Genomic DNA, 26,737 nt, shown 5'->3' on the forward strand with positions numbered 1-26,737 from the left:
TAATAGAGTAGATAGAGCTTTGCACACATCTGACTGGTTTGATCCCCAGCATCCCATATGGTCCCTTGAGCACCACGAGGGATAATTAATTCCTGAGTGCAGAGCCAGGAGCATTGCCAGGTATGACCCAAAAATTCCCTCCAGTCCCCCCCAACCCCCCAAAAATAGACTTGTTTTGGTTAGAGATGCAGCTTCAAAGCAAAGCATATGCTTTGCATTTTGCCATGGGTTCAGTCAGCATGCATGCATTCATGCAGAGACCACACGTAAACACACACGGAATTCTTGCTTTGCAATCAGGAAATTCTTTTCATTTCTTTGGCCTTCCTTTTAAGTGGAGAGTGCTTTTATATGCTTGAACCAAATATGACTGTTCATTTTCAGGTGGTAAATTGTTTGAAAACCACTGCATCACACTTTCAGAAGTTTTAAATTGTATTTTTAGACCGGAGGTGAGTGGTTGTGAGTAACTTGCAGACAAGAAAAAAAACAGGTGTCATAAGGGAGAAGGAAAAGTGTACAGAGACCTAGACTATGACAACAAGGAAGGAATGGAAAGAAATGGGCTACAAAGGGAAATATATGATGTAAATAAAGAGAATAAAAATGTAATGTGTTTACAGTATGATAATTGAGCAATGTATAAGATGTATAGTACAGGCAAGCATATTAGAAAAATGAGCTGCCAAAATAGTTGGATGTGGTGTAAGTTTGGAGACTATAGCACGATTTCTAGTGACCCTAGTTAAGTTGTTGAAGTATACGTTTCAGTCTTGTCTTCTTACAGGCAGAAAGCAGTTTTAGGGTTCAAAGCATTTAAATCATACAGTGTTTTCCATGAATGTAAAAGATCATATGGACTCAATAGGATATTAAACAAGTCCCTCCTAGCTGCAATTATCTTTATATTTTCAGCAGGTAATTATTTTATTAGCCGTCTTTATTATAACTTTTGAAGTTATTCCACTTTGAAGTCCTAAGTTAGGATTATATATTTGTGACACATCTGTGGCATAAAAAGTTAAATACATGAGCATCTGTTTTGAGTTGGTGGAATAAGGAAGAAGGAAGAAGAGCCATACAGCAGAATCAAAGGAATGTGTCAAAGAAAGACTACAATCAGACTGTATATAGTAAAGTATATAGACTCAGTTCTTGACTGAGACAATGGGTATTAATTTTATCTTAATTTCAAAAGTTCACACTCTGAATTCTTTTATTCTTTTAGACTCTCCAGGCAGCTGAATTGATTGACTCAGAATTTCGAACAGGAATGAGCAATAGACAGAAGAACAAAGCTAAAAGAATGGCCAAGTTATTTGCAAAACAGAGGTCTAGGGATGCAGTGGAAGCGAATGAGAAGAGGTAGTAATCATTTTGTTTGTTTATAACAGAAAGCTTAAGTATGTGTTTTATTTCTAAAAAATTTTGCAGATATTGCTTTTAGCTATAAAGTTCCATTTGGATTATCTTGCTCAATTGTCAGACAGTATTTATCATTACTAGGGACTAACAACAAGAAAAGTTTATCTATGTCATTTTTTTCCTACTAATACACCTCTGGATAAGGGCTGAGATCTTTAAAAAAAAAAAAAGATCATATTCCAGTGAGAACAGGTGTAAGTGCCTAATCATGAAATATTCTTGGGACACAAAGAAAAGCAGTGTGTCTGGGACAAGTATATAGAAGTGATAGTATTAAAGAATGAGGTCAGAGAGATGGTCTAAGGGTCATAGTTAAGAATATTGCATTTGGGGTTGGAGCGATAGCACAGCAGGCAAGGCACTTGCCTTGTACGTGGCCAACCTGGGTTCGATTCCCAGCATTCCATATGGTCCCCCGAGCACCATCAGGAGTAACTTCTGAGTGCATCAGCCAGGACTAACCCCTGCGTGTTGCTGGGTGTGACCCAAAAAACAGAAAAAAATTTTTTTTATATATATATATTTATATTATTTAGGTTCAGAGAGAAAGTTTAGTAGACTGAGTCAGTGTTTGGCATGTGGGAGGGCCAGGTTTGATCTGCTTGGTTCTTCAAGCACTGAACACTGAACTGGGAGTAGCCCTAAGCACTGTTGGGTATAAGCTTGCACCCCCATGTCCCAATTGCATTTAGTGAACAGGAAGTTGGCTCAAGTGGTCATATGCCTAGAATTTGTGTGGCCCTGAATTTGTTCCCAAGTATAGCATGGTCCCTATGCACCAAAGGATGTATGTCATCTTGGGGATACTGCAGAGTGTAGCCCCTATTTTTTTTTAAAAAAGATATTGCATTTAGTAAAATGAGAATTGTCGCAGTATATCACTTGTCTTAGCCAGGCGCTAAGGAAATGATTGATACTTTGCCAGATCCCGTTGAAGGAAAGAACAGTTTAGATAAAAATCACCGTTCACTTTCTTAATCTGTTAACTGAAATGTTATCTATGTTGAGTGGAACAGTATTTCTCAAACAACCCCCTTCAGAAACACTTTTGTGACTTGTTAGAAATGAAGATTCTTGGGGGCCAGAGATTTATTTAGTTTTGCTTTTTTGGGTCATACCCAGTGATGCACAGGGGTTACTCCTGGCTCTACACTCAGGAGCTACTCCTGGAGGTGCTCGGGACCAGTATGGAATGCTAGGAATCGAACCCGGGTCAGCCACATGCAAGGCAAACACCCTGCCTTCTGTGCTATCTCTCCAGCTTTCCCAGAGAGAAATTATAGTAGGTTATATACTTACTTTGCATGGTCAACTTGGGTTCAATCCCTGGTACCCATATGGTTAAAAGCATTGCCAGGAGTGCTTCTTGTGCACAGAGCCAGGAATAAGCTGTGAGCACCACCAGATATTGCCCCCTCTCCCACAAAAGAAAAGGAAAAAAAAAAACCCTAGAAATTCTTGATCACCACTCAGCATTTTTAAATGAGAACTTTTTGTTCTCATTCGTTGAAGAAAAGTTTGAATAGGAAATTAATAAGCACATGAGAGCTTATGAAAATAAGGTTTTGTTATAGAAAGTGGCATATCGAGAGTATTCGATATGCCAAACACAGTAACAACAAAGTCTCCAATGGAGACGTTACTGGGCCCGCTCGAGCAAATCGACGATCAACGGGAGGGCCTTTACCTTTACCTTATAGAAAGTGGAACCTTTTGTTGGGGTTAAGTTTTTTTATTGTTTTTTCCTTTTTTTTTCCCCCCTCTTTGGTATAGGGTTTGGGCCACATCTTAGTGGCTCGAGATTTATCTACTACCTCTTAGTGCTGAGCAGTTGCTACTAGTTGTGTTCAGTGCTGGGATGGGGGGGGGGGGGGTTGGGGTGTTGAACCTAGGTCTCCTACGTGGAAAGCATTTGCTCTAGTTCCTTGAGCTCTCTTTCTACCAAAGCGTTTTGTATTTTCTTTAAGTGCAAAATCTTTGTTGAGCTGTTAACTACAGAGTTTAAGCTAGCACCTCATTAGGGTTGTAACCTAACAAGTATTTCTACTTTTTCTTTCATATAGGAACTTTTATCCAAAGACTTTACTGTAAATAATAGATGTTATTTTTCAGAGTTCATGATTCATTCCACAAATATTTACTGAATGCTTTCTCTGTGCCAAATACTATTTTAGATTCTCAGGATATAAGAGTTAAACAGATAAATATTCTTGTCTTTGGGGGCCAGAGAGATGGTCCAGCAGTTAGCGTGCTTGCCTTACACATTCCTGACCTTGGTTTGATCCCTGGCATCCCATATGGTCCCCTGAGTACTGCCAGGAGTAATTTCTGTATGCAGAACCAGGTGTAACCCCTCAGCATCACTAGGGATGACCCCCAAACAAAAACAGAACAAAAAACCAAAAAGTACTATGTTTGGGGGCCAAGGAGATGACTCAGGACAGGAGGATGTGGTTTTGCATGAAGGAACTCCAGGTTTGGTCCCTGAATACCACCTGAGTGTCTCCTTAGCACTTCACATTGGGAGTTGCTCCTAGGCACTGCTAGGTCTCAATACCTGTGGTGCCCTGTTCCCCAGCCGATCTTCCTGGGGCTTACATTCTACAGAGAAAGAAAGATGTTGAATAGGGTAAATAAGAAAAATACATGCTATTTATATATAGCATGTAAATAATAGGGATAGAAATAGTAATAAAAGATAGAGCTAGAAAGGAATATGTGAGATGTTTTGTGGGTTGAGTTTGAAATTTTATTATTTTGTGGTGGAGTGTTGGACCACACTTGGCAGGACTTACTCCTGATGTGTGGTAAGGAGACCATATGTAGTGCTGGGGATCGATCTGGGGTCAGCCAAGTGTCTTAGCCCATGTACTCCTTTCTTTGTTCTAAGAGCTTGATATTTTGTTTAGGGTGATCAGTAAGAGATCTAGAGAAATAAATCTTTTAAAGTAAAGATCTCAGTCTTGGGAGCACATAGATTGTACAAGGGTTAAGATACTTGCCTTGCATTCACCAACTTCGTTTTGATCCTTGGCACTTCATTTGGTTTTGTTTGTTTGTTTTAAATTTCCCTGGTGCCTCATATGCTGCCAGGAGAGATCCCTGAGCACAGCTGGATATAGCCCAAACTGTCCTTCCCTCTTCTGTCCAAAAAAGATTTGAATCTGAAAGAAGTGATGTGCTAATCCTTTAAGTATCTGGAAAAGACTACCAAATAAAGGGACTAGCATGGACAAATTCTTTATTTTTGTTTTTTTATTTTATATAATCACGATCACGATCATCCTGCTGTTCGTCGATTGCCTTGAGCAGGCACCAGTAACGTCTCCTTCACCCTAGCCCTGAGATTTTAAAAAGTGATTTTATATAATAGTTCACAATATTTGATTACATTTAATATTCAAACACCAATCCCACCACCGTTACACCTTCTTACCACCATAGTTTGGGTGTTTCCATCCCAAACCCCAATCCCTGCCCCAAAGCAGAACCAAAATAATACATTTTGTATTGTTTGTTATGAAAAATGGCTGAAAATGCTACAAAAAGGAATCCTTAGAGGAAAGAGTGTGAAAATTATTATTTTACCCAGGGACCATTAAGTCCTTCTATAAGAGATCACTAACATGTTGTTAAAGGTTGAGCTTTGTGTGCTATTTATGTAAGTGTGAAAAATAAAATGTATATTTCCCTTCTAAGATTGGTTGCCTCCTACTTTGAGCCCTATCAAGTGAGATGTGGTAATCTTGGAATATGGGTAGGGTGTGTGGTTTCAAGTATCTTGTGCGGTCCAGGAATAGATTCACTCGTGGGTGATGCTCTGCCCAAGTGTGTGGAGAGCAGCTATGAGCATGGCAGTGGCTGGGTTTTAGAGGTTTTCAGCTGCCAGGACTAGGTTCCTTGGGACAGGGAGGGGTCTCACCTGCCTTCCTCCATGGCGCCCCGAGTGAAAGCGCCTTGCTTAGGGTCTGGCGGCATGGTGATGGCAAGTGTCTGTGGACAAATTCTTGGAGAAAGAAACATCCTAATAAGTTCAAGAACACTAAGGTGACCAACGGTGTAATTAAATTAGAGACAGAGGAAGGACATTAGAGAGTGAGATTTAAAGGTTCAGTTTTCTTTGAACACCTTACAGAAAAAAATGATTAACCAAATTGTACTTTGATGGTTGGAGGTTCAGTAATTATAGAAAATGCTGTGTGCTACACTAATGGTCGTAGCTATTCTTTTCTGTTAATACCCAACAGTCTTTCCTCTCTTCTCCTTTGTAACATTCTGTTACCAGACTACTTCATTGTTTTTGGTATTTTAGTCATAAAATAGTTACTCAAATTTTCTAGACATATTTTTAATCAGTGAAGTGTCTTATTGCTATACTTTGTATATCTGGTTTTTTTTTTCAGGATCAAAAGCCTATAAACGTTAAACTGGCCAAAGCCAGGTTGTTGCTCTAAGGGAGCAACTGAGCACTGAGCACTGCCAGGTGTGGCCCCTCGCCCCCTAAAAATTGAATAATCATAGTTACTAATTTGATATAGCATTGCATTATAACTATATAAATATGAAGTTTACATATTTAAATCAATAGAGCAAAATAAAATAGAGAGGACCTGGTTTGAAGAGAAAGAAAAATGACTACTTAAATTTCAGATCCAATTTAAAAGCAAAATTTGATTGATCCATTTTACATTCTTCAGTGTAGTAGAATGTATTGTGCTCAAAATCTTTTAAGTAGGAGCCAGAGAGAAAGTAAAACAAGTAAGGCATTTGCCTTGCATGTGGCCAGCCCTGGTTGGCATCCCAAATGGTCCCGTGAGCCTGCCAGGAGTGATTCTTAAATGCAGAACTAGTAGTAACCCCTAAGCATCACCAGCTGTGGACCAGAAACCCAATTGCAAAACAAGAGCAGCACATATGTTAACCTGAGGCCAGAGCAGTGGTACATTGAGTAGAATTCATGCCTTGCACACTGCTGACCTGGGTTCGATCCCTGGTACCCTATATACCCCTTCCAGCACCACCAGGAGCTATAAGTGCAGAGCCAGAGTAAGCACTGGGGACGACCAGGTGTGGCTCCTCACCCCCTAAAAATTGAATAATCATAGTTACTAATTTGATATAGCATTGCGTTATAACTATATAAATATGAAGTTTACATATTTAAATCAACAGAGCAAGAAAGATGGTACCTGCCTTGCATTCAGCTGACCTGAGTTTGATCCCTGGCATTGCATGTGATCCCTTAAATACAGCCAGGAGTGATACCTGAGCACAGCTGGGTATGACCCCCAAAGAAAATATACATGAAAATTTAAGTGTATAAAGTAGAATATGCAAAACATTTGTTTAAATAATGCTTTCTACTTTCATTCATTGTCCTTTATTTTATTTTGTAAATGGTGATTTTTATTTTTTAGCAATGATAGCACTGATGGTGAACCAGAAGAAAAGAGACGAAAAATAGCAAATGTTGTTATTAATCAGCCTGCAAATGATTCCAAAGTCTTCATTGATAATATTTCAGACAGTTCTTCTTTAATTGAAGAGGTACTATTGATACATCCTGAACTATTTTATGAAATTGTAATTTTTATGTATCAGTTTGTCAGATAATATTTAATAATCTGCCATGATAAATTTTATTATAAACATTTTATAGGTATCTTCAATTATAAAATTTAACTTCGCTAATGTTAACTAATATTACTACATCTAAAAATTAGTGCTAGGCTTTATTCAGTTACCTAAATTAACAAAAACAAATTAATAGTAATAATTTTCTACTTATTCAGACAAATGAATGGCCTCTGGAGAGCTTTTGTGAAGAACTTTGCAATGACCTTTTTAATCCTTCATGGGAGGTAAGATTTCTTTATTACAATTTATCCCCTCTCTGCTTTTATTTGCTAATGAGGAAACCTTGTCTCAAGCACAACTGATTTTGATTTGCTTGGGTCTCTATTCTTCCCCTGTGTTTTTCACAGGACCATTTACCAGGGCTTAATATCACTCACCTTCTAAATAGAAACTTTATACATTTTATAAACTTTATACACTTTTCATACACTTGTGTCTTCTTTAGTATAGTGTTTATTTCTTATCATTTTTTTAAATCTATAATAGATTTTTCCTCTCCTAGGCAGTAAAATTGTTATGGAAGTTGTTGATAATTTTAATTAAGATTTTCTAAACTGGATTTTTAATTTTAGAAGCACTTGAATAGGGGTCCAGATACAGTACAAAGGTTAAAGGAACTTGCATAGTGTGTGATTGTGGCCTTGGTGACACTGATCTAGGCATGACCCCTATGCACAAACCCAGTTTCCTACCCCCTCCCCTACCTACTTCTCCTCCCCCTCCCCTTTCTTCCTCTTTCTTCCTGTTCTTTTTTTTTAGTGGGGGGGGGGGGCACATCCAACAATGCTAGGGGTTTTACCCAAATATAAAAAAGTCATATAACAGAAAAGTTTGAAATTATGTGATTATTTCTGGAAAGTAGGAGCAAAACATATATTCCCTTCTCATATTGAAGAAAAGTTAAACTTAGTTTTTCAAGTGTTTAACCTGTGTCATTTGCGTTTTGTTTTTAGGTTCGACATGGTGCAGGCACTGGACTTAGAGAAATCCTTAAAGCTCATGGGAAAAGTGGTGGTAAAATGGGAGATAGCACTTTAGAAGAGGTAAGGGTTGGAAGAAGCAGTTATCACATAGTTTTAGTAGTTGGCCTTTTATAATTATATATATATATCTAGAATTAAAAATGAAATAATAAGAAATACTGAAAGATAAAATGAGGGGGATATGAGAAGGTAAGAAGAAATCTACAGACAGATTGAATTCAGGCTAAAGATACTCAAAAACATGGACTGGAAAAATATGTAGTCATAAAAATACCTGAAAAGAATATAGCGGAATGGGGAGAAAAGAGGATAGTTTAGAGGCCAATATGCAAAGATATAGTATGGAGACACAGCTTATGGGATAGATAATAGATACATAACACATTACTTATATCAAAGAAACCTTTATTTTTATTTTTTTAATTTCTCTTGGTGTGCAGGTTATGATAAATCCATGAATTTCAAAGATTTTGGCATATACTATATCAACCTAATTATCAAAGATGATATGGTTAATATTAAAGTTATTAGTGGGACTATTACACATTTTAGATATTGCTTTTATAACTGTAATCTGTCCCAATATTTTATTTTGATTTTTGGATTTAATATGTTTCCCAGCCAATGTGATTTTTATTATTAATAGTATATATATTGTTTTGACAGATGATACAGCAGCATCAAGAGTGGTTGGAAGACTTGGTTATTAGACTCCTATGTGTTTTTGCATTAGATAGATTTGGAGATTTTGTTTCTGATGAAGTAAGTATTCCTTAAGGGAGTCTCTGTCCTGTTAGATTTCAAATCCTGCAGAATAAACTTTATTTATTTATTTTGCTTTTTGGGTCACACCCGGCGATGCACAGGGTTTACTCCTGGCACATGCACTCAGGAATTACTTCTAGCAGTGCTCGGGGAACCATATGGGAAGCTGGGAATCGAACCCGAGTCAGCTATGTGCAAGACAAACGCCCTACCTGCTGTGCTATCAGTCCAGCCCCAGAATCACTGTCACTGTCACTGTCCTCCCATTGTTCATCGATTTGCTTGAGCGGCCCAGTAACATCTCCATTGGAGACTTTGTTGTTACTGTGTTTGGCATATCGAATACGTCACGGGGAGCTTGCCAGGCTCTGCTGTGCGGGCGAGATACTCTCGGTAGCTTGCCGGGCTCTCCGAAAGGGGCGAAGGAATCGAACTCGGATCGACCATGTTGGTTGTGTGCAAGGCAAACGCCCTACTGATGTGCTATCGCTCCAGCCCCAGAATAAACTTTTATAAATAGAAATTTCCTTTGTTTCTCATCTGTAGGTTGTGGCACCAGTTCGTGAAACTTGTGCTCAAACATTAGGTGTGGTGTTAAAACACATGAATGAAACAGGAGTTCATAAGACTGTGGATGTGCTACTTAAATTACTGACACAAGAGCAATGGGAAGTTAGACATGGTGGTTTGCTGGGAATAAAATATGCTTTAGCAGTTCGTCAGGTAAGCATTTCAGTTTTGAAATCATATGTGGCAAAGTTTTTACCCGTTTAGTGAATTTTGATTATATGAAATTCCCCTAGAGTCCTAAGTGTTATGCATTAGTCATTTGAGATTTGTTTTTATGAAGTACTATGATAGAGACAGATGATGCTAATAAGAATATGGGAACAAATTAAAAGATGGTGAATTATCTTTAGAAAATGGAAAGAGGACTGGAGTAATAATAGTATAGAAGGTAATGTGCTTGCATTGCTTGAAGTCAACCTTGGCTTCCATCCCCAGAATCCTATATGGTCTCTGAGCACAGACCCAGAGGTTAGCCCCGAGCACTGCTTGGTGTAGCATCCAGGACCTCCCATCCCTCAAAAAGAAAAATAGAAAGGAAATGGAAAGATTAATTGTCAGTAAGATTACTCGGATTACAAGAGTAGTCTCTGGAGGCAGTCTTTGTTGGAGGCACTGGGAAGAATCTAATGGAATAATGAGAAGGAGGGGATAACTCTCCCTTTTCACTTCTCTTATACCCTGTTTTGTTGTCAGTGGTACTGAGTGAGAAATATGTTAAGATTCTATTAGAGGAGTATGTATGTATATGTTGTATTCACAAAGGAAATTTTTTTTATCTTACAATCAGAGCATGTTCTGATCAGTCACTATCACCATCACCCTGTTGTTCATCAATTTGCTCAAGCGCCAGTAACGTCTCCATTCCGCCCTGTCATGTGCTAGTGTAGCCCGATGGCATATTGGGGGCTATTTCAGGGTCAGGGGAATGAGGACCATCATTGTTACTATTTTTGGCATATTGAGTACACCACGGGTAGCTTGCTGGGCTCTCTGAGAGGGATGGAGGCTTTTGGGGTAGCCTCAAATAACCTTTACAGGTGTTCCCAGTCAGGCATATATACGGACAGGATACTCTCAGTAGCCTGCAGGTTCTCTGAGAATGAGAACTAGAGAATAAGAGGTCGCATGCTTTCGTGAGCTTGGTTTTATAGTCTCTGGATCCTGGCCGTTGATGGGGTTGCACAGCAATTGGTGGGTGCAACTGTCTAGCTACTGGAAGATGGGGGATCTGGGTGGAGGAGGCCCAGTCCGGAACCAAACAGCTTGGAGATCTCAGCCCCCGGTTCCGCACACCTGGGTTCCTCTACTGGTTCCTTATTTTACTCTGATCAGTAAAATCACATTAATAAAATATTTCAGGATCTGGAGAGATAATATAGGTGTTAAGACATTTGTGTTGCACAGAGCTGATCCAGGTTTGATCACTGGCTTGGCATAATGGTCCCCTAAGAACCCCCAGAAGTGATCACTGACCATAGAGCCAAGAGTAAGTCCAACTGATTGTTCCCCAACACCCCTCCCCCAGTCTTAACCTCCTCTGATAATAATAAAGCATTTCATACTCATTCTTTCTAAATGTAAAGTAAGATTAATTCATAGACTTTTAATTCTATTTTCTTAAGATTTTTTAAAAAATTGGATTTTATGCTTTTATGTGACAAATTTATTATTTTTGTTTTGGGACCACACCCTGCTGTGCTCAGGGCTTTCTCCTAATTCTGTGCTCAGTCAGGAATTACTCCTGGCGAGATTTAGGACCATACAGGGTGCTCGGGATTGAATCTTGATCTGCAAGACAAGTACCTTACTCACTGGACTATCATTCCAGCCCCTTGTGGGAAGTTTTATGAACTGTTTAAGCATAATAATTGTACTACAGAAAATTAATCTATTTTGTTGTACTGCTTTACAGGATGTAATTAATACTTTATTGCCTAAAGTTTTAACTAGAATAATAGAAGGACTCCAGGATCTTGATGATGATGTCAGAGCTGTTGCAGCAGCATCTTTAGTACCTGTGGTAGAAAGTCTTGTGTATCTTCAGACACAAAAGGTAAATGAAATATTTTTGCATTTTCTTTATATAGAGCTTGTTTATGTATGGTATATAATGTATTAGAAAAAACATTGACTACCGTTTTCTTCATTCTTTATTTTTCTTATGACAATCCTCAGTTGTCATTTTATTGTCTTTGGGAAGAATGATCTCTTTATTAATCCAATTCTCCCTTAGATATATAGGTTGCATAGGGATGACCTTGACAAGAAAACAATTGTTGCTTCATTTTACTCTTGGGTCTTTTTGTTTTAGTTTGGTTTGGGGAGGCCAATCTGGCAGTGCTTGAAGAGTACCCCTGACTCTCTTAGGGGTTGCAGTACTCAGGGGGTTTTGTAGTACCAGGGATCAAACCCATGCCTACCACATGCTCAGCCCTTTAAGTTTTCTCTCTAGTTCTTATATTGGCTTTTATTATATTTATTTACTTTGGGAGGGGGACCTCCCAAATAGTGCTCATGAGGCCTTGGGGTCTCTCTTAGCAGTTCTCTGTCAGTAGAGCCTGTGGTTCAATGTGAGGCCCAAGGATGTAGTATGCAGGGATCCTGACTCTTTGGGATTAAATCAGGGTCAGCCACATGTGAGGCATTTATATTAATCCCTGCTCTATTGCTTTGACCCTAACTCTTAATTTTTGTTTTTTTTAAAAAAAATTATGTATCCATGATTTATAATATTTTTGTTTTTAAGTTTTTGGGGGGCCATACCTGACTGTACTTAGGGATCACTCGTGTAGGTTTGAGGTGGTACCAGGCATCAAACTGGGGTTGGCCACATGCAAGGCAAGTGCCTTATCCACCACACTCTCTTGACCCTGTGTAATTTATAATTTTACAATACTGTCAATAATAGGGTATCAGGAACACAAAATTCCTATACCACACTTTCCATCACTCTATTTGCCTCCACCACTGTCTCAGGGTCCCCTCATTCCTCTTCCTCCTGCCTTAATACCAACTCCCCTCTACGTCACCGTTTGTCCACCTCCTCCGTTTCACTGCCATGGTGAGCTCAGTTTGGTAGACCAGTTCTTGGAGTCTGTATTTTAGCCTTTTGTTATTCCCTGCTGTGCTGCTTATATCTCACATGTGAGGAGTTCATTCTGTATCTGTTTCCTTTTGACTGACTTCACTCACCATGGTACCCTCTAGTTCCATCCATATAATGGCAAATTACAAACTCGTGAGATTTTTGTTTTGATATTTGTTATTTGACATTAAAATTTTTTGTCTGATTTCTTTTAAGGTCTGTTTTCTTTGTAATTTCAAAAACCAGGATACATATATTGGAAATATGACAAGCAGCATTTTAAAAGGGTGTGTGTGTGTGTGTGTGTGTGTGTGTGTGAGTGAAATGGGATTTTTTTTTTTTAATTTTGGGTCACACCCGGCAGTGCACAGGGGTCACTCCTGGCTCATGCACTCAAGAATTACTCCTGGCGGTGCTCAGGGACCGTATGGGATGCTGGGAATCGAACCCGGGTCAACCGCTTACAAGGCAAACACCCTACCCGCTGTGCTATTGCTCTAGCCCCAAAATGGGATTTAAAAAAAAAAATCTCATTTTTGCATATAGGGAAACCATGGACCTGTGGGTTTTGATGTTGTAACTTGCCACTCTACTATACAAATCTATTGTTTCTAGGCGCTTTTTTTGTAGTCTTTAGGATTTTCTTAGTATAGTATTATGTCATCTGCGAATAGTGAGAGCTTAACTTCTTACTTTCCTATATGTATGCCCTTGATATTTTTTTATTCCCTAACTCCTATGGCAAGTACTTCCAGTATTAATTGAATAAAGTGGCAAGAGTGAGCAACCTTGTCTTGTGAATGATCTTAGGGGGAAGGCCTTTAGTTTTTCCCTATTGAGGATAATGCTTACTGTGGGGTTATGTAGAAGGTTTTGACTATAATGAGGAAAGTTTCATCAACTCCCATTTTGTTCAGGGTTTTTATCATGAATGAGTGCTGGATCTTTTCAAATGCCTTATATGATCATATGATATGTTTATTGATATGATCATATGTTTATTTTTTCTTCTTTTGATAGCTATATTATGTTGATTGACTTGCTAATAATGTTAAATCATCCTTGCATCCCTGTGATGAATCCTACTTGATCATGGTATATGATCTTTTTAATCAACTGTTGGATTCTTGTGCTAGTATTTTGTTGAGGATCTTTGCTTCTGTGTTCATTAAGAATATCGGCCTGTAATTTTCTTTTTTTGTGTGGTATCTCCGTCTATCTGCTTTTGGAAACAAGGTAACATTTGCCTCATAGAAACTGGGAGTGTTCTTGTTTCTTCAGTTTCCTAGAAAAGCCTGGAGAAGGATTCTCAGTAGGTCCTCTTTAAAGATTAGGAAGAGTTCACTGGTGAATGCATCTGGGCTTGGGCTTTTGTTTTTGGTAAGACTTTTGATTCTATTTTAATTTCCTCGATAGTGAGCGGTATTTCAGATCCTTTTTTTTTTTTTTTTTTTTTGCTTTTTGGGTGACACCCAGCTGATGCTCAGGCTGTGCACTCAGGAATCACTCCTGGCGGTGCTTGGGGAACCACATGGGATGCTGGGAATTGAACCTGGGTCGGCCGCATGCAAGGCAAACGCCCTACCCGCTGTGCTATTGCTCTAGCCCTGGTATTTCAGATCTTGGCTCAACCTTGGGAGGTTATAAGAATCCCAGGTTCTCTTGTTTTGTGGCATATAGATTCTCAAAGTAATCTCTGTGGTTTCTGTTTTGGGATGAAAAATGAAAGATTAGGAAATCTTGTTGAATAAACATCTTTCTCCAGTGATGAATAATAACATCTTGTTGTTATTTAAATGAAAAACTAAAGGCTTTCCCCCTAAGATCATTCACAAGACAAGGTTGCTCACTCTTGCCACTCTATTCAACTAATACTGGAAGTACTTGCCATAGGAGTTAGGAAATAATCAGAATGAAAATGTCCCCCTTTTCATTCTGATTTGGTTTATTATAAGGGTTCTCTTAGTGAGTCTTGCTAGTGATTTATCAATCTTATTTATGTTTTCAAAGAACCAGCTCTTTGTTTCATTGACCTTTTGGATTGTTTTTTGGGATTCCAGCTCATTAATATCTGCTCTGAGTTTTATTATTTCCTTCCTTCTGCCTGGTGTGGGCTTCTTTTGTTGGTCATTATCCAAGAAAATTAGCCATGAGGTCAGTTTATTAGTGTGGGTCCTTCCTTCCTTGTGAACACTTTGCAGAGCTATAAACTTTCCTCTTAACACTGCTTTTGCTGTATCCCACTAGTTCTGGTAGCTCATGTCCTCATTCTCATTTGTTTTCAGAAATCTTTTTATTTCTTTTTTATTTCCCCTCTAACCCAGTGGTTGTCTAGTGGTGAGTAATATCCAGGTATTTGATTTGATTCTTCATTTCTGTGTGATTAACTTTTTAGAGTGCATCATGGCCTGAAAAGATAATTGATACAATTTCTATCTTCTTGATTTTATGGAGGTGTGTTTTGTGGTCCAAACACGTGGTTTATCTTGGAGAGTGTTTCATGTGCACTGGAGAAAGATGTTTATTCAACATTTTGGGGATGAAAAGCCCTGTGTCTATCTGTTAGCCACATTTTAAAAGTTTAAAAATTATAAACCTAGGCTGAAGACATAATATAGCAGGTAGGTCTCAGGAGCCCCGCCAGGAGTGAATCTTATCACAGAGCCAGGAGTAAACCCTGAGCAGTCAGGTTTTGGGGTGCCTCACCCCCACTTCCCCGTCCCTCACCCCCATCTCCCCGCAAATAAAAAAGAAAGAAAAAAACCCCTAACAGTTTTAAAGCCAGGACTAAGAGACTGGAGAAATAGTATAATGGATAGGTTGCTTCCCTTGTATTTGGCTGACCAGGGTTTGATCCTGGCATTCCATATGATGCCCTGAGCCCACTAGGAGTGATTCTGAGTGCCAAGCCAGGAGTAAACCCTGAGCAACACTGAATTTGTCCCCAAAACAAAAACAACCCAAAAAACAGGACCAGAGATACTACAGAGGATAAGATAATTGCCTTGGAGCTGGAGCAATAACACAGTGGCTAGGTTGTTTGCCTTGCACATGGCCGACATGGGTTCGATTACCAGCATTCCATATGGTCCCCTGAGCACCACGAGGTGTAATTTCTGAGTGCAGAGCCAGGAGGAACTCCTGTGCATCGCTGGGTGTGACCCAAAAAGCAAAAAAAAAAAAAAAGATACTTGCCTTGCATGCAGCCAACATATTTTGATCTTGGGCCCATGTAGGGTGCATATGGTTTCTGAGCACCACCAGGAATGATCCCTGATCACAGCCAGGAGTAAACCCTCTGCACAGCTGATATGACCCATCTTGTGACTGTGCGCCTTCCACCTCCCCTCGCCCCTATTTAAAAATAAAAGGGATTTTTAGGTGATGATTAGTATTGTTTAAAATGTGTTTTTGGAGCTGGAGAGATAATAAAGCGGTAAGTTGCTCGTAAGTGGCTCAGTCCTTGCACCCCATCTGATCTCCTGAGCACAGCCAAGTATGGTCCCCAAACCAAAAATAAATAAATGAAATGTATTATTGCAATTTACTTAGAGGGTTATCTCTTGTCTAACTAAATTGATTTTCGTTTAGCTTTTTACATAAAGTACTTGTAAACTGTCTTATTTTCTAAATTCTTCTACCCTTAAGAGCGTGGCTTAAAAGGATAGTGACAGAGTAGAGTTTAATAGCATTTACTAAAGAGGAATTACTGAAGGTAAATAACTCCATTCTTTGCTCAAAACTGTCACTAACCAAGGTCTTTAGAATTGTACTTGTTAATCATTAGTTCCCGTTATTTTCTTTAACACCGCTTACAAGTATTTTGTGTAAAATAACTATTTTTGATGACTGATTTTACAGGTGCCCTTCATTATAAATACACTGTGGGATGCTCTTCTGGAACTAGATGACCTAACAGCTTCAACAAATAGTATTATGACTCTTCTTTCATCTTTATTAACTTATCCTCAGGTTCAACAATGCAGGTAATTATTGTTAGTTCAATAAGGTAAAAAATGTTTACATATATTTTCAGATAATTCAACCTAAAAATACATTAGTCTCACAACTTAAAGAACCGTAAATTGGTAGGCTTGGAGATACAGTTCAGTGGTAGGGCACTTGCCTTGCATGTGTCCCAGACAGAGGCAGATAGTCACACACACACACACACACACACACCCCTACACATACACACTACACACACCCACGATGACACAAACTATTGTTTTTATTTATTATTTTTATTCATTAACATTTTTGCATTGCTGGAAATTAAACCTCTGTATATAAGGCTTTCCCTTTAACCCTAAATCATATATATCCCTGGCCTCCCCCCCAATAGCTTTATTAGGAAATTTGTGTCGGTGTTTTCTGACACATTTCATATTATGTTGGAAGAAACGCAAATCTCTTAAGGATTATAACTGGTTATACAAAATGCCTTATGCTTTTATATTCTTTGAGTATTTTTATGTCTGTGCATCTGTTTGCTTTAATTTCAAGTACGTTTACTAAATGAGTAAAAAAGATTGGTGCTCATACAAATTTATAAGGAATACAGATAGTATTAAGTAGGAGTGGGGACACAGAGATAGTAGAGAGTGCAGGGCATTTGCCTTGCATGCAGCTTACTCAGGTTTGATTTCCAGCACCACAGTTGGTCCCCAAGGCACCTTCAGGAGTGATCCTTGTGCGCAGAACCAGGAGTAAGGCCTGAGTCCTGCAAGTGTGGTCCAGAAAACAAACAGTAACAAAAAGAGGAGAAATAGGACAGGGGTTAAGGCGCTTGCTTTGCAAGAGGCCATTCCAGGTTTAATCCCTGATGCCATGTATCCCCTGCAGAAGTGATTCCTAAGCACAGAGCCAGGAATACGACATGAGCACCACCAGTTGTTGCCCCACACCCCCCAAAAAAGAAGAAATAAACCTGGAAGTAGTATTAATTAAAAGTAAAGGTAGGCTCCTGGAGAAGAATCACAAAAGAACACATAGTTAAACGGGCATATTTAAACAGCTCTTTTGTATTTACTTTTGGGTTTTGAACCACACTTGGCAGTGCTCAGGACTTACTCCTGGCTCTCTTTCAGGGATTACTCCTGGAGCTGCTCAGGGACCACATGGGATGCCAGGGACTGAAACTGGGTTGGCCAGGTGACAGCACTTTACCCACTGTCCTAGTGCTCTAGCCCTGGCATATTTTTTAAAATTAATGTCTCTTTTTATAGAGATGTAGATTTCCAATTCTGCCTAATAGATCATTTTCAAATTCTAGGTTACTTTTATTACTGATCTCATGAATGTGAAAGGAATTCGGTGATTCAGATTACTGGTGTAGCTATCTTTCTGGCTTTTCTGCTGAAAATCTATTCTGTGAGAAGATATTTTTGTTTTCAAACCTAGTATAAATGTTAAATTAAAAGAATAAATTTTGGGGCTGGAACGATAGCACAGTGGGTAGGGCATTTGCCTTGCACACGGCTGACCGAGGTTCGAATCCTGGCATCTCGTATGGTTCCCTGAGCACCGCCAAGAGTAATTCCTGAGTGCAGAGCCAGGAGTAACCCCAGAGTGTCACCAACTGTGACCCAAAAAGCAAAAAAAAAAAAGAATAAATTTCAAAGCGACTGTTGTATCGTAAACTCTTGTCCATTTGATATATTGTAAGAGGATCGAAAAGAGGGACATAAATAGTTGCCCATTGGGTTGCCCAAGGGTGTTTGTGATCTTTTTTTCTTTCTTTTTTTGGGGGGTTAGGCCACACTTGTTGATGCTTTGGGACTATTATTGGCTCTGCCTGCGGGTCAGTCCCAGCAGTCACTGCACAGGTAACCATACAGTGCCAGCTATCAAAATCTGGCTTCCTGCATGCAAAGCATGTGACCAGCCTGTTGAATTATTTCTCTGACATTATTCTTTGTTATTTGGGCTGTACCTGGTGGTGCACAAGACTTATTTGAAACACTTTTGGTGGAATTGTATGCAGTGCTGAGGATCAAACTAGGATCAACATGTGCAAGACAAGTGCCTTAATCCATGGATTCCTTCTCTGGCTACTATAGTGCATTTTGGTGTGGATTAACTACAAGCTAAGATAAATATCTTATTTTCTTCAGAGTTGATGTATTAAGAATAAGGGCAAATTCGGGGTTGGAGTGATAGTACAGTGGGTAGGGTGCTTGTCTTGTATGAGGTTGATCTGGGTTTGATTCCTGGCACCCCATATGGTCTCCTGAACCTGCCATGAGTCATCTGATTGTGGAGCCCAGAATAAGCCCTGAGAACTGCCAGGTGTGGCTCAAAAACAAAAAAGAAAAGAAAGAAGGGCAAGTTTGCATTGGAAAATTATGATTTGATAAAAGTAACATATTGTTTGTGGTATAGAAAAATCTTAATAGTGTTTTTGTGTTTTTTTCTTTTTTTTTTTTTTTTTGGTTAGTATTCAACAGTCACTTACAGTTTTGGTACCACGTGTTTGGCCTTTTTTGCATCACACTATATCATCAGTACGAAGAGCAGCATTGGAAACTCTTTTTACATTATTATCAACCCAGGACCAGGTAAGAACTATAATTATATGTACTAATCTTGAAATTTGTAAACATTCATTTTATAGACTACATCTATTAGGCTATTTCTGCTACATAGTAACCAGAAGAATAGCGGTGCTAGTAGCAGTAGTTTGGTGATCATATAGACACATAAGAATATCAACTGAAGGTGCCGTTTTTCTATTTTGTTATAGGTTGTATTCCCTGCACTTGGAATAGTGCATAGTATACAAGATGCTCCTAGTTAATATTTAATGAAAGATTGAATCTTTTCTTCTTGTCTAGAGACTGCTTTTCAAACTGTATGGTTGACAGATTAAGTCATCCCAGATTAGAAATCTAAACTTGAAGCTCTGCAATAATTTTGTCAGTAGAATTTCCAAGTTCCTGTTCTCTCTTTAGGATTGCCCAATCTTAAAAATCGTGGTATTTTCCAAGATAGTGTGCTTAAGTAGTTAAATATTGAGGTGCCTACAGACATCACTGGGCATTATCAGTTTGTGAATGGAATCTGTTGATGAGCTAGGAGTCCTTTGTCTGCTTGTAAAAGACTTTACTTACTAGTTTAAGGTTAATTCGACTCTATATGTCTAACAAAATAATAGAATTAGGGAAATTATATCAGTCAGGAAAGCTATATCAAAACTATGTCAGCTTTCCTCTTTTTTGAAAAGCTATTAGAGAATAACCAGTGAATTGGCTACCCTGGTAGATGGTTATGTAAAAGTAAAGTAAAAGTAAAGGCCCTCCCGTTGATCATCGATTTGCTCGAGCGGGCCCAGTAACGTCTCCATTGGAAACTTTGTTGTTACTGTGTCTGGCATATCGAATACTCTCGGTAGCTTGCCGGGCTCTCCGAGAGGGGCGGAGGAATCGAACTCGGGTCGGCCATGTTGGCTGCGTGCAAGGCAGACGCCCTACCCGTTGTGCTATCGCTCCAGCCCTGATGGTTATGTAGTGTATTTTAAATTCCTTTTGAACTATTTTGAGGACATATGATCCTGATCCTGTTTTGTCATTAATTTTACATTGACTGTAAAATTATGATCCTTTGTAAATTATTGGATTATGATTAGAACTTCTGGTTTTATGGAATTTGAGGGGAAATTTTGCCAAGGTCTCTTCTGTCACTTCTGGTTTGTGTTTTTGTTTTGCGGTGCCAGAGATGTGGTGCCGCATCCTCACAAATGCAAGGTAAGTGCTCTACTTCTGAGTTATGTACATCTTCTCTGTGATTTTATTTTAAATATTGTGATGGATATTGTGAGCTAATAATTGGAATATTTTTGTTAGTCACTCTGTGAGCATGTAATATAGATACAATGTGAAATTGCTTTTAAATAACTAGACATGTGATGATTTGGGTGAGCTTTTGACTTGTTGAAAAATTACTTAGATCAAAGCACTAAATACAAACTTAAGGAAATCTTTGAATCCCTCTGAAATTGGAAATAAAAGGTTATAAGCTTGTGTATGAATACTAGATGCTAAATTGTAATGCTAATATTAAAATATTAGCCTTTTTAGTTGTATATCAAAAGATCTCCTCAAAAATAGAACTTAAACCCGATCATTCAGTATAGCAGTAGTACTCTGATCAGTTTCCAGTTTTCCTTACGAAGTAGTGATATATAACGTAGCCAAAGAGATGATTAGCATTTGCTCCCATATAGTGTGTTCAACTTAATTGAAGCAAAATTTAATGTTGTTAGTCATAACAGACTTTCCAACTTCCCAGAGGTTATACACCATTTCATTTTTCCAAACCATTATAATAACAAACATCATAGAGTTGCTCCAAAATTTTGTCAAAATGTATCACTAGTTCAATTTCTTTGATAGAAGTTCTTTATCAAATTAGAACTGTATAGTCTTCTTATGATGAACTGTTTAACTTACAAATGGTCAAAGAAGCTGGTACTTAGAATTCATGTTGTATATTTTATATAGCTTTTATTCTGTTTTTATTTCTAGAATTCTTCATCTTGGCTTATTCCTATCCTGTCTGATATGCTGCGACACATTTTTCAATTTTGTGTTTTAGAAAGCAATCAGGAAATTCTGGACCTCATTCACAAGGTATGTTTGTACTTCCTTTCTCAGTAACTTTGTAGATTATTAGAAAATTTCAGAATTCCTTTCTGTTGGTCATGGATTTTAGGAAATTGGAAATTACCAGAAAGATTTGTAAAGTGAAGATCTGCAGAGACAGGAAATACTTGTTTTATTTTCTGTTTTGGAATCACACTCAGTCATCCTTATGGCTTACTTCTGGGTCTGTACTTAGGGAGATTACCCCTGATGCTGCTCAGGGGACCATATTAAGCTGTGCCCAGGATAGAACATAGGTAGGCTGCATGTAAGACAAGAGCTTTCACCGCTGTACTATCTCTGGCTCTAGGAAATTTTTTTTAACTTTTGAGGTCACACCAGCGATGTTCAGGGGTACTCCTGACTCTATACTCAGGATTCACTCATAGTGGTGCTCAAGGGACCATATGGGATGCTGGGTATTGAACTCCAGTCAGTCACATGCAAAAGCAAGTGCCCCACCCACTGTAGTATTGCTCTGGACCCGGGGTTTGTTGTTGTTCTTGTTGGGGGTGGGGGGCATAATGGTGATGCTCAAGGGTTAGTTCTGCCTTTATGCTCAGAAATTACTCCTGGTGGTGCTTTAAGGACCATATGGAATGTTGGAGATTGACCCCAGGTCAGCCAGGTGCAAGGCAAATGTCCTACCTGCTATACTATTTTTTTTAATGTAATATAATAGATTTTTTTTATCATGATTTCTCTTACTGTGTGACCTACCAAATGTTTTGAGTAGTCTAATAACCTCTGGACAGAAAATAAAATGAAGGAAAAAGTGTTTTCACTGTCACTCGTTTTGCTGTGAGGATGCATAATGATGATCTTATAAAGTAACTTTTGGAGTATTTTGGTAATATATTTTCTAATTGTCAGAGTAGCTTGCTTTTTGGGGGGCAGGACTTAACCATTTTTAAAAATTTCTGTTTGTTTCTTTAATTTTGGTGTTTGGACCACTTGGCAAGCAGTGCATGGGATGCCAGGATAGTTCTAGGAATCAAACCTAGGGCTCCAGTATGAAATATGAGCTGTCTCTCCAGCTCGTATTTTGAATAGTTGAGATGTCTTTTGTTACGTAGAATAACTTTTGCAGAGGAATTGACATTCACTTGGAACCTGTTAAGTTAGCCTTGAATTGATTGTTGGTCTGTATATGGCTTATTGCTGACAGTCTTCAGTAACCCTGGCATTGTTTCTACGTGCTGGTTCTAACCTATTCAACGTTAGGTATCAAGAAAATGTGATTTGTTGAGTAAGATTATGAATCAAAATTTATGCTGCTATTTATATTAGAATATTTTTCAGCATTTTACTGTTACATCTTGAAGTGTGATTTGAACGTGACTAAAAATTTTATTAATTTTTAATTTTGGAATAGGGTGGTTTGCCTCCTAAGCAGTTCTCCAGTGCTCCAGTGCTTCAGGGCATCTCCAGCAACACTCAAACTGCAGAACAACTTAATGCTAAGGCTGAGGGATGTGGCACTGCTTTTTCTGTGCTGGGGACCACCAGGGTCACTATAATAGTGCTTGGGTCACTAAGACCATATCTGCTTGCTTTGGGACCTCAAAGGCTTCTCCTGGTGAGACTTGGAGACATATATGTTTTCAAGAGGTCAAACCATAGCCCTGAGCTTTACAAATATCCACACCCCCTCCCCGTCTTATCTCCCAGTCTCTTAATTTCTTTTTGAGGGGGATTGGAAAGATAGTACAGTGGGCTGCAGGGCTTGCCTTGTAGGAGGCCAACTGGGTTTGATTCCTATCACTCCATATGGTCACCCGAGCACCAAAACCAAAAAAAAAAAAAAACAACTTTAAAAAAACATTGCTTTATATTGCCTTTTTCAGTGTTGAAAAGTATCTAAGGACATGTCCTTTATGTTAATTTAAAAAAGTAACCTATGTTATTCCTACTTAAATTAGGTATTCCTAAAAATAAATTGAACTAAAAAAGTCACATTTATGTTCTCCTTTCACCCTACAGGTGTGGATGGAATTGTTGAACAAAGCTTCAGTTCAGTATGTGGTAGCAGCTGCTTGTCCTTGGATGGGTGCTTGGCTTTGTTTAATGATGCAGCCTTCTCATTTACCTATTGATTTAAATATGTTACTGGAAGTAAAAGCTAGAGCCAAGGTACGTTTAGATGGATAATGTCTTTATATGTTAATATTTAACATCTTGAAATATACATAGTAATTTCTTTCATTAAAAATTTTTTTTTTTATAATTTATTTCTTTATTGAATCACTGTGGGAAAAGTTACAGAGCTTTCGGGTTTAGGTCTCAGTCATGTAAATATCAAACACATTTCCCTTTACCAATACTTATTTTTAACTGCGAACCCCAATAGAACCCCACCTCCCACCCCTCCCAATTCCTGTGAGGCAGATGAGTTCTAGTTAATACTCTATCTACTTTGACTAGATACATTGTTTCGATAGAAGATGCACAATTATTGTTTAGAGTTTAGGACCCCCCCCCAATCAGATATGCTGAAAAAGCGTTGTGAAATGATTTGCTTTCTACAGCTGGGTTTAAAAATAAAATAATGTCGCGCACTGGATTTCTGCTATTTTACTTATTGACCCTGGAAGTATTTCTATTAAAAGTTAGATAGTTAAGAGATTGGTTTCTGTGCCCTGGAGTCGTGGCCGTGCCGGAGAGTTGCTCCTGGGGGGCAGCTGGTGATCTCGGTCGGGCGTGAAGGACGGCCCAGAACGCCCCCCTTCCCATGAGACCCCTTGCGGCCCCCCGCCCCCGGCTCAAACCTGCTGTCCACAAGGCTCCCATGCGGCCGCCATCTTTCTTTCCAGAGAGGAGCGGGCGGGTGGGTCAACACCCTTTCCCCTCCGGGCAGGCATGCTGGCGCGGTTTAACACATAGTCCATTTGCTTTTCTGCTCCAAGCGGGTGGCTCTCTGTGCTAAGTCCTTGTGCCTCCGGGGCCGTGGCCGTGCCGGAGAGCCGCTCGTGGGGGGCAGCTGGCGACCTCGGTCGGGCGTGAGGGACGGCCCATTATGCCCCCCTTCCCATGAGATCCCTGCCGCCCCCACCCGCGGCTCAAACCTGCTGTCCACAAGGCTCCCGTGCGGCCGCCATCTTTCTTTCCCTCTTTCATTAAAATTTTATGGAAAGAATTATAACAAATGAGAATATTGATGTTGTCTTTTAAATTTTAATAATTGATCAATTCTGAATTACTTGGAGATTCCCCCTGCCTCTTTTATCTAGGAAAAGACTGGTGGTAAGGTGCGCCAAGGCCAAAGCCAGAGTAAAGAGGTCCTTCAGGAGTACATTGCAGGTGCAGATACCATTATGGAAGATCCTGCCACTAGGGATTTTGTGGTCATGAGAGCCAGAATGATGGCAGCCAAGTGAGTAGAATAGAAGTTCGTGGTGTTTTTTTTTTTCTACCCCCCTTCTCCTCTCCCTCCTTCCCTCCTCCCCTCCCTTTTCCCTCCTCCCCCTCCCCTTTTCCTCCCCTGCCCCCCTCTCTCCTCCTTCTCCCTCCTCCTCCTCCTTACTCCTTGTTCAAGGGATCACTTCTGGTTGTCCTCAGGGGGACTATGTGGGGTGCTGGGGATTGAACCTGGGTCAGCAATGTGCAGGGCAAGCATCCTGCCCACTATGCTATCTCTCCATCCAAATTCCAGGGTTTTTTTTTTTAATCAGAAAACTTCTGGTTGTGTCTCAGTAGTACTATCATTAGTTACTGTATAGAAAAAATGCTAGAAAATATTTTTTAAATTCTTCTAAGTTTTAAAACAGGATTATATATATTTTTTGAAGATAGATGTTATGGCTTTCTTAGGAAAAGTTATAACTTCAGAGGGGAAGGTATTTAAAGTAAATTCTATAGTAACCTCTTATTTTCTTACTGTTAGGTTATTGGGAGCACTTTGTTGCTGTATTTGTGACCCAAGTGTAAATGTGGTAACCCAGGAAATTAAACCAGCTGAATCCCTTGGTCAGTTACTACTATTCCATTTGAACTCCAAATCTGCCTTACAGAGAATTAGTGTTGCTTTGGTAGTCTGTGAATGGGCTGCCTTACAAAAGGTAAGATTTTTTTCCACCAAAAGTAATGAAAATAATTTTTCCATTATCTGTTAGGATTGTTATTATATTTTATAATCAGAAAAGTTAAAATTTTCCCTGTACAAAAATATCTAACAGTTATATAAAAGTACTCCACGTTATGTTGAAACATTCTTTCCCGTTTTGGTTTTAACCTTCAACATTTTTTATAGAAACCCCAATCTTATACCTGAAACTTAGCTGCTCATACTTAATATTTGCTCTTGATTGCTCATTGATTCCTCTATATCGCTCAGATATTACTGAAATTATAAAAGATAAGAGGCTTTAAGTACTAGAGACCTACTTGTTTGAGTAATAGCAAGGGCAGCGTTTTTGGTCACAGGAAGAGTTAAAATCTCCACTTTTAAACTAATTACTCCTGGCGGTGCTCGGGGGACCATATGGGATGCTGGGAATCGAACCCTGTTTGGCCGCGTGCAAGGCAAATGCCCTACCCGCTGTGCTATATATAGCACAGCGGTAGGGCGTTCGCCTTACACGCGGCCAACATGGCCGACCCGAGTTCGATTCCTCCGCCCCTCTCGGAGAGCCCGGCAAGCTACCGAGAGTATTCAATATGCCAGACACAGTAACAACAAAGTCTCCAATGGAGACGTTACTGGGCCCGCTCGAGCAAATCGACGATCAACGGGAGGGCCTTTACCTTTACCTTTAAATTAAAATCTTCATGTTTCCAAATAAACCTTTCCCTTGTTGGCCCTTTAATTTTTAATTTCTAGTATGATATAAGAGTATATAAAAGTCACTCCTATAAATCAAAGAAACTTCCTGCTGGCTTTGTTTATTCCATTGACTGGAATTCTGGAAATTTAACTGTCTGCACTTGCTGTGAGAGTTATTGTTACTGCCTCTTAGCAGTCTGTCAAAGCTGTGTCTAAAAGTAATTGAGCCATGCTTTGTTGCAACTGAGACCCCAGCTTTGCCTCTGGAAAGAATCAAGGCTCATCTGTTTTTAGGCAGGATTCGGTGTGCCGGAGAGGCAGTGATGATGTGTTTTTGTGCCTCTCAGACTCAGCAGCAAGTGTTGACAGTTCGGTTTCTGGACCCTCACAGAGCTTCTCTGGACTTAGTCTGTGAAGCCCAGGCTGATCACCCAGATCCCACAGAACCCCTCATGGCTCACCACTGAAGCCATTCCCCCTCTGATTGGGGCAGGCAACAACCAAAGAGAGTGGGAAGGGTTAGTTAAATTTGGGGGCAGGTAAGTAGCTTTTAAATTATATATCCATTTCTGTAGTATGGCATGTGAAGCTATGGGCTCAACAGTTAAGAAACCTAATGAGTTTTAAAATAACATTTAGTGCATGCTAAGTTTTATTTTCTGACTATTCCTTTTTATAGTTATTCATTTCAAAATCTATGCTGTATGTGTGTGTGAGTAAACATGAAATAAGTTTAGAGTTAAGTAAAGTAAGAGTAATCAGGTAGAAAATTTAATGGAATGTGATAGTTCCATTTGCATGTTCTGAGTCATTCATATTAAAATTCTGTGTAGTTCGGTTGTGATAGTTTTTCTTTGTGCACTAACTT

General features: G+C 39.2%; 1 protein-coding gene across 1 annotated transcript in view; it reads left to right on the forward strand.

Annotated features, from left to right (window-relative positions):
* BTAF1 (B-TFIID TATA-box binding protein associated factor 1) overlaps positions 1-26,737 on the forward strand; it is a 101,536-nt gene that overhangs the window by 25,203 nt on the left and 49,596 nt on the right. The window contains exons 6-18 of the mRNA XM_056130461.1: positions 1,229-1,365; positions 6,843-6,972; positions 7,218-7,286; positions 8,016-8,105; positions 8,712-8,807; positions 9,357-9,533; positions 11,293-11,433; positions 16,327-16,451; positions 18,905-19,025; positions 20,991-21,095; positions 23,091-23,240; positions 24,338-24,480; positions 24,991-25,165. Coding sequence (XP_055986436.1) covers positions 1,229-1,365; positions 6,843-6,972; positions 7,218-7,286; positions 8,016-8,105; positions 8,712-8,807; positions 9,357-9,533; positions 11,293-11,433; positions 16,327-16,451; positions 18,905-19,025; positions 20,991-21,095; positions 23,091-23,240; positions 24,338-24,480; positions 24,991-25,165 — 1,659 coding nt within the window. The remainder of the gene's footprint in view (positions 1-1,228; positions 1,366-6,842; positions 6,973-7,217; positions 7,287-8,015; positions 8,106-8,711; positions 8,808-9,356; positions 9,534-11,292; positions 11,434-16,326; positions 16,452-18,904; positions 19,026-20,990; positions 21,096-23,090; positions 23,241-24,337; positions 24,481-24,990; positions 25,166-26,737) is intronic.

Source organism: Sorex fumeus, unplaced genomic scaffold (assembly GCF_029834395.1).
Source record: "Sorex fumeus unplaced genomic scaffold, SorFum_2.1 ptg000078l, whole genome shotgun sequence".
NCBI classification, from domain to species: domain Eukaryota; kingdom Metazoa; phylum Chordata; class Mammalia; order Eulipotyphla; family Soricidae; genus Sorex; species Sorex fumeus.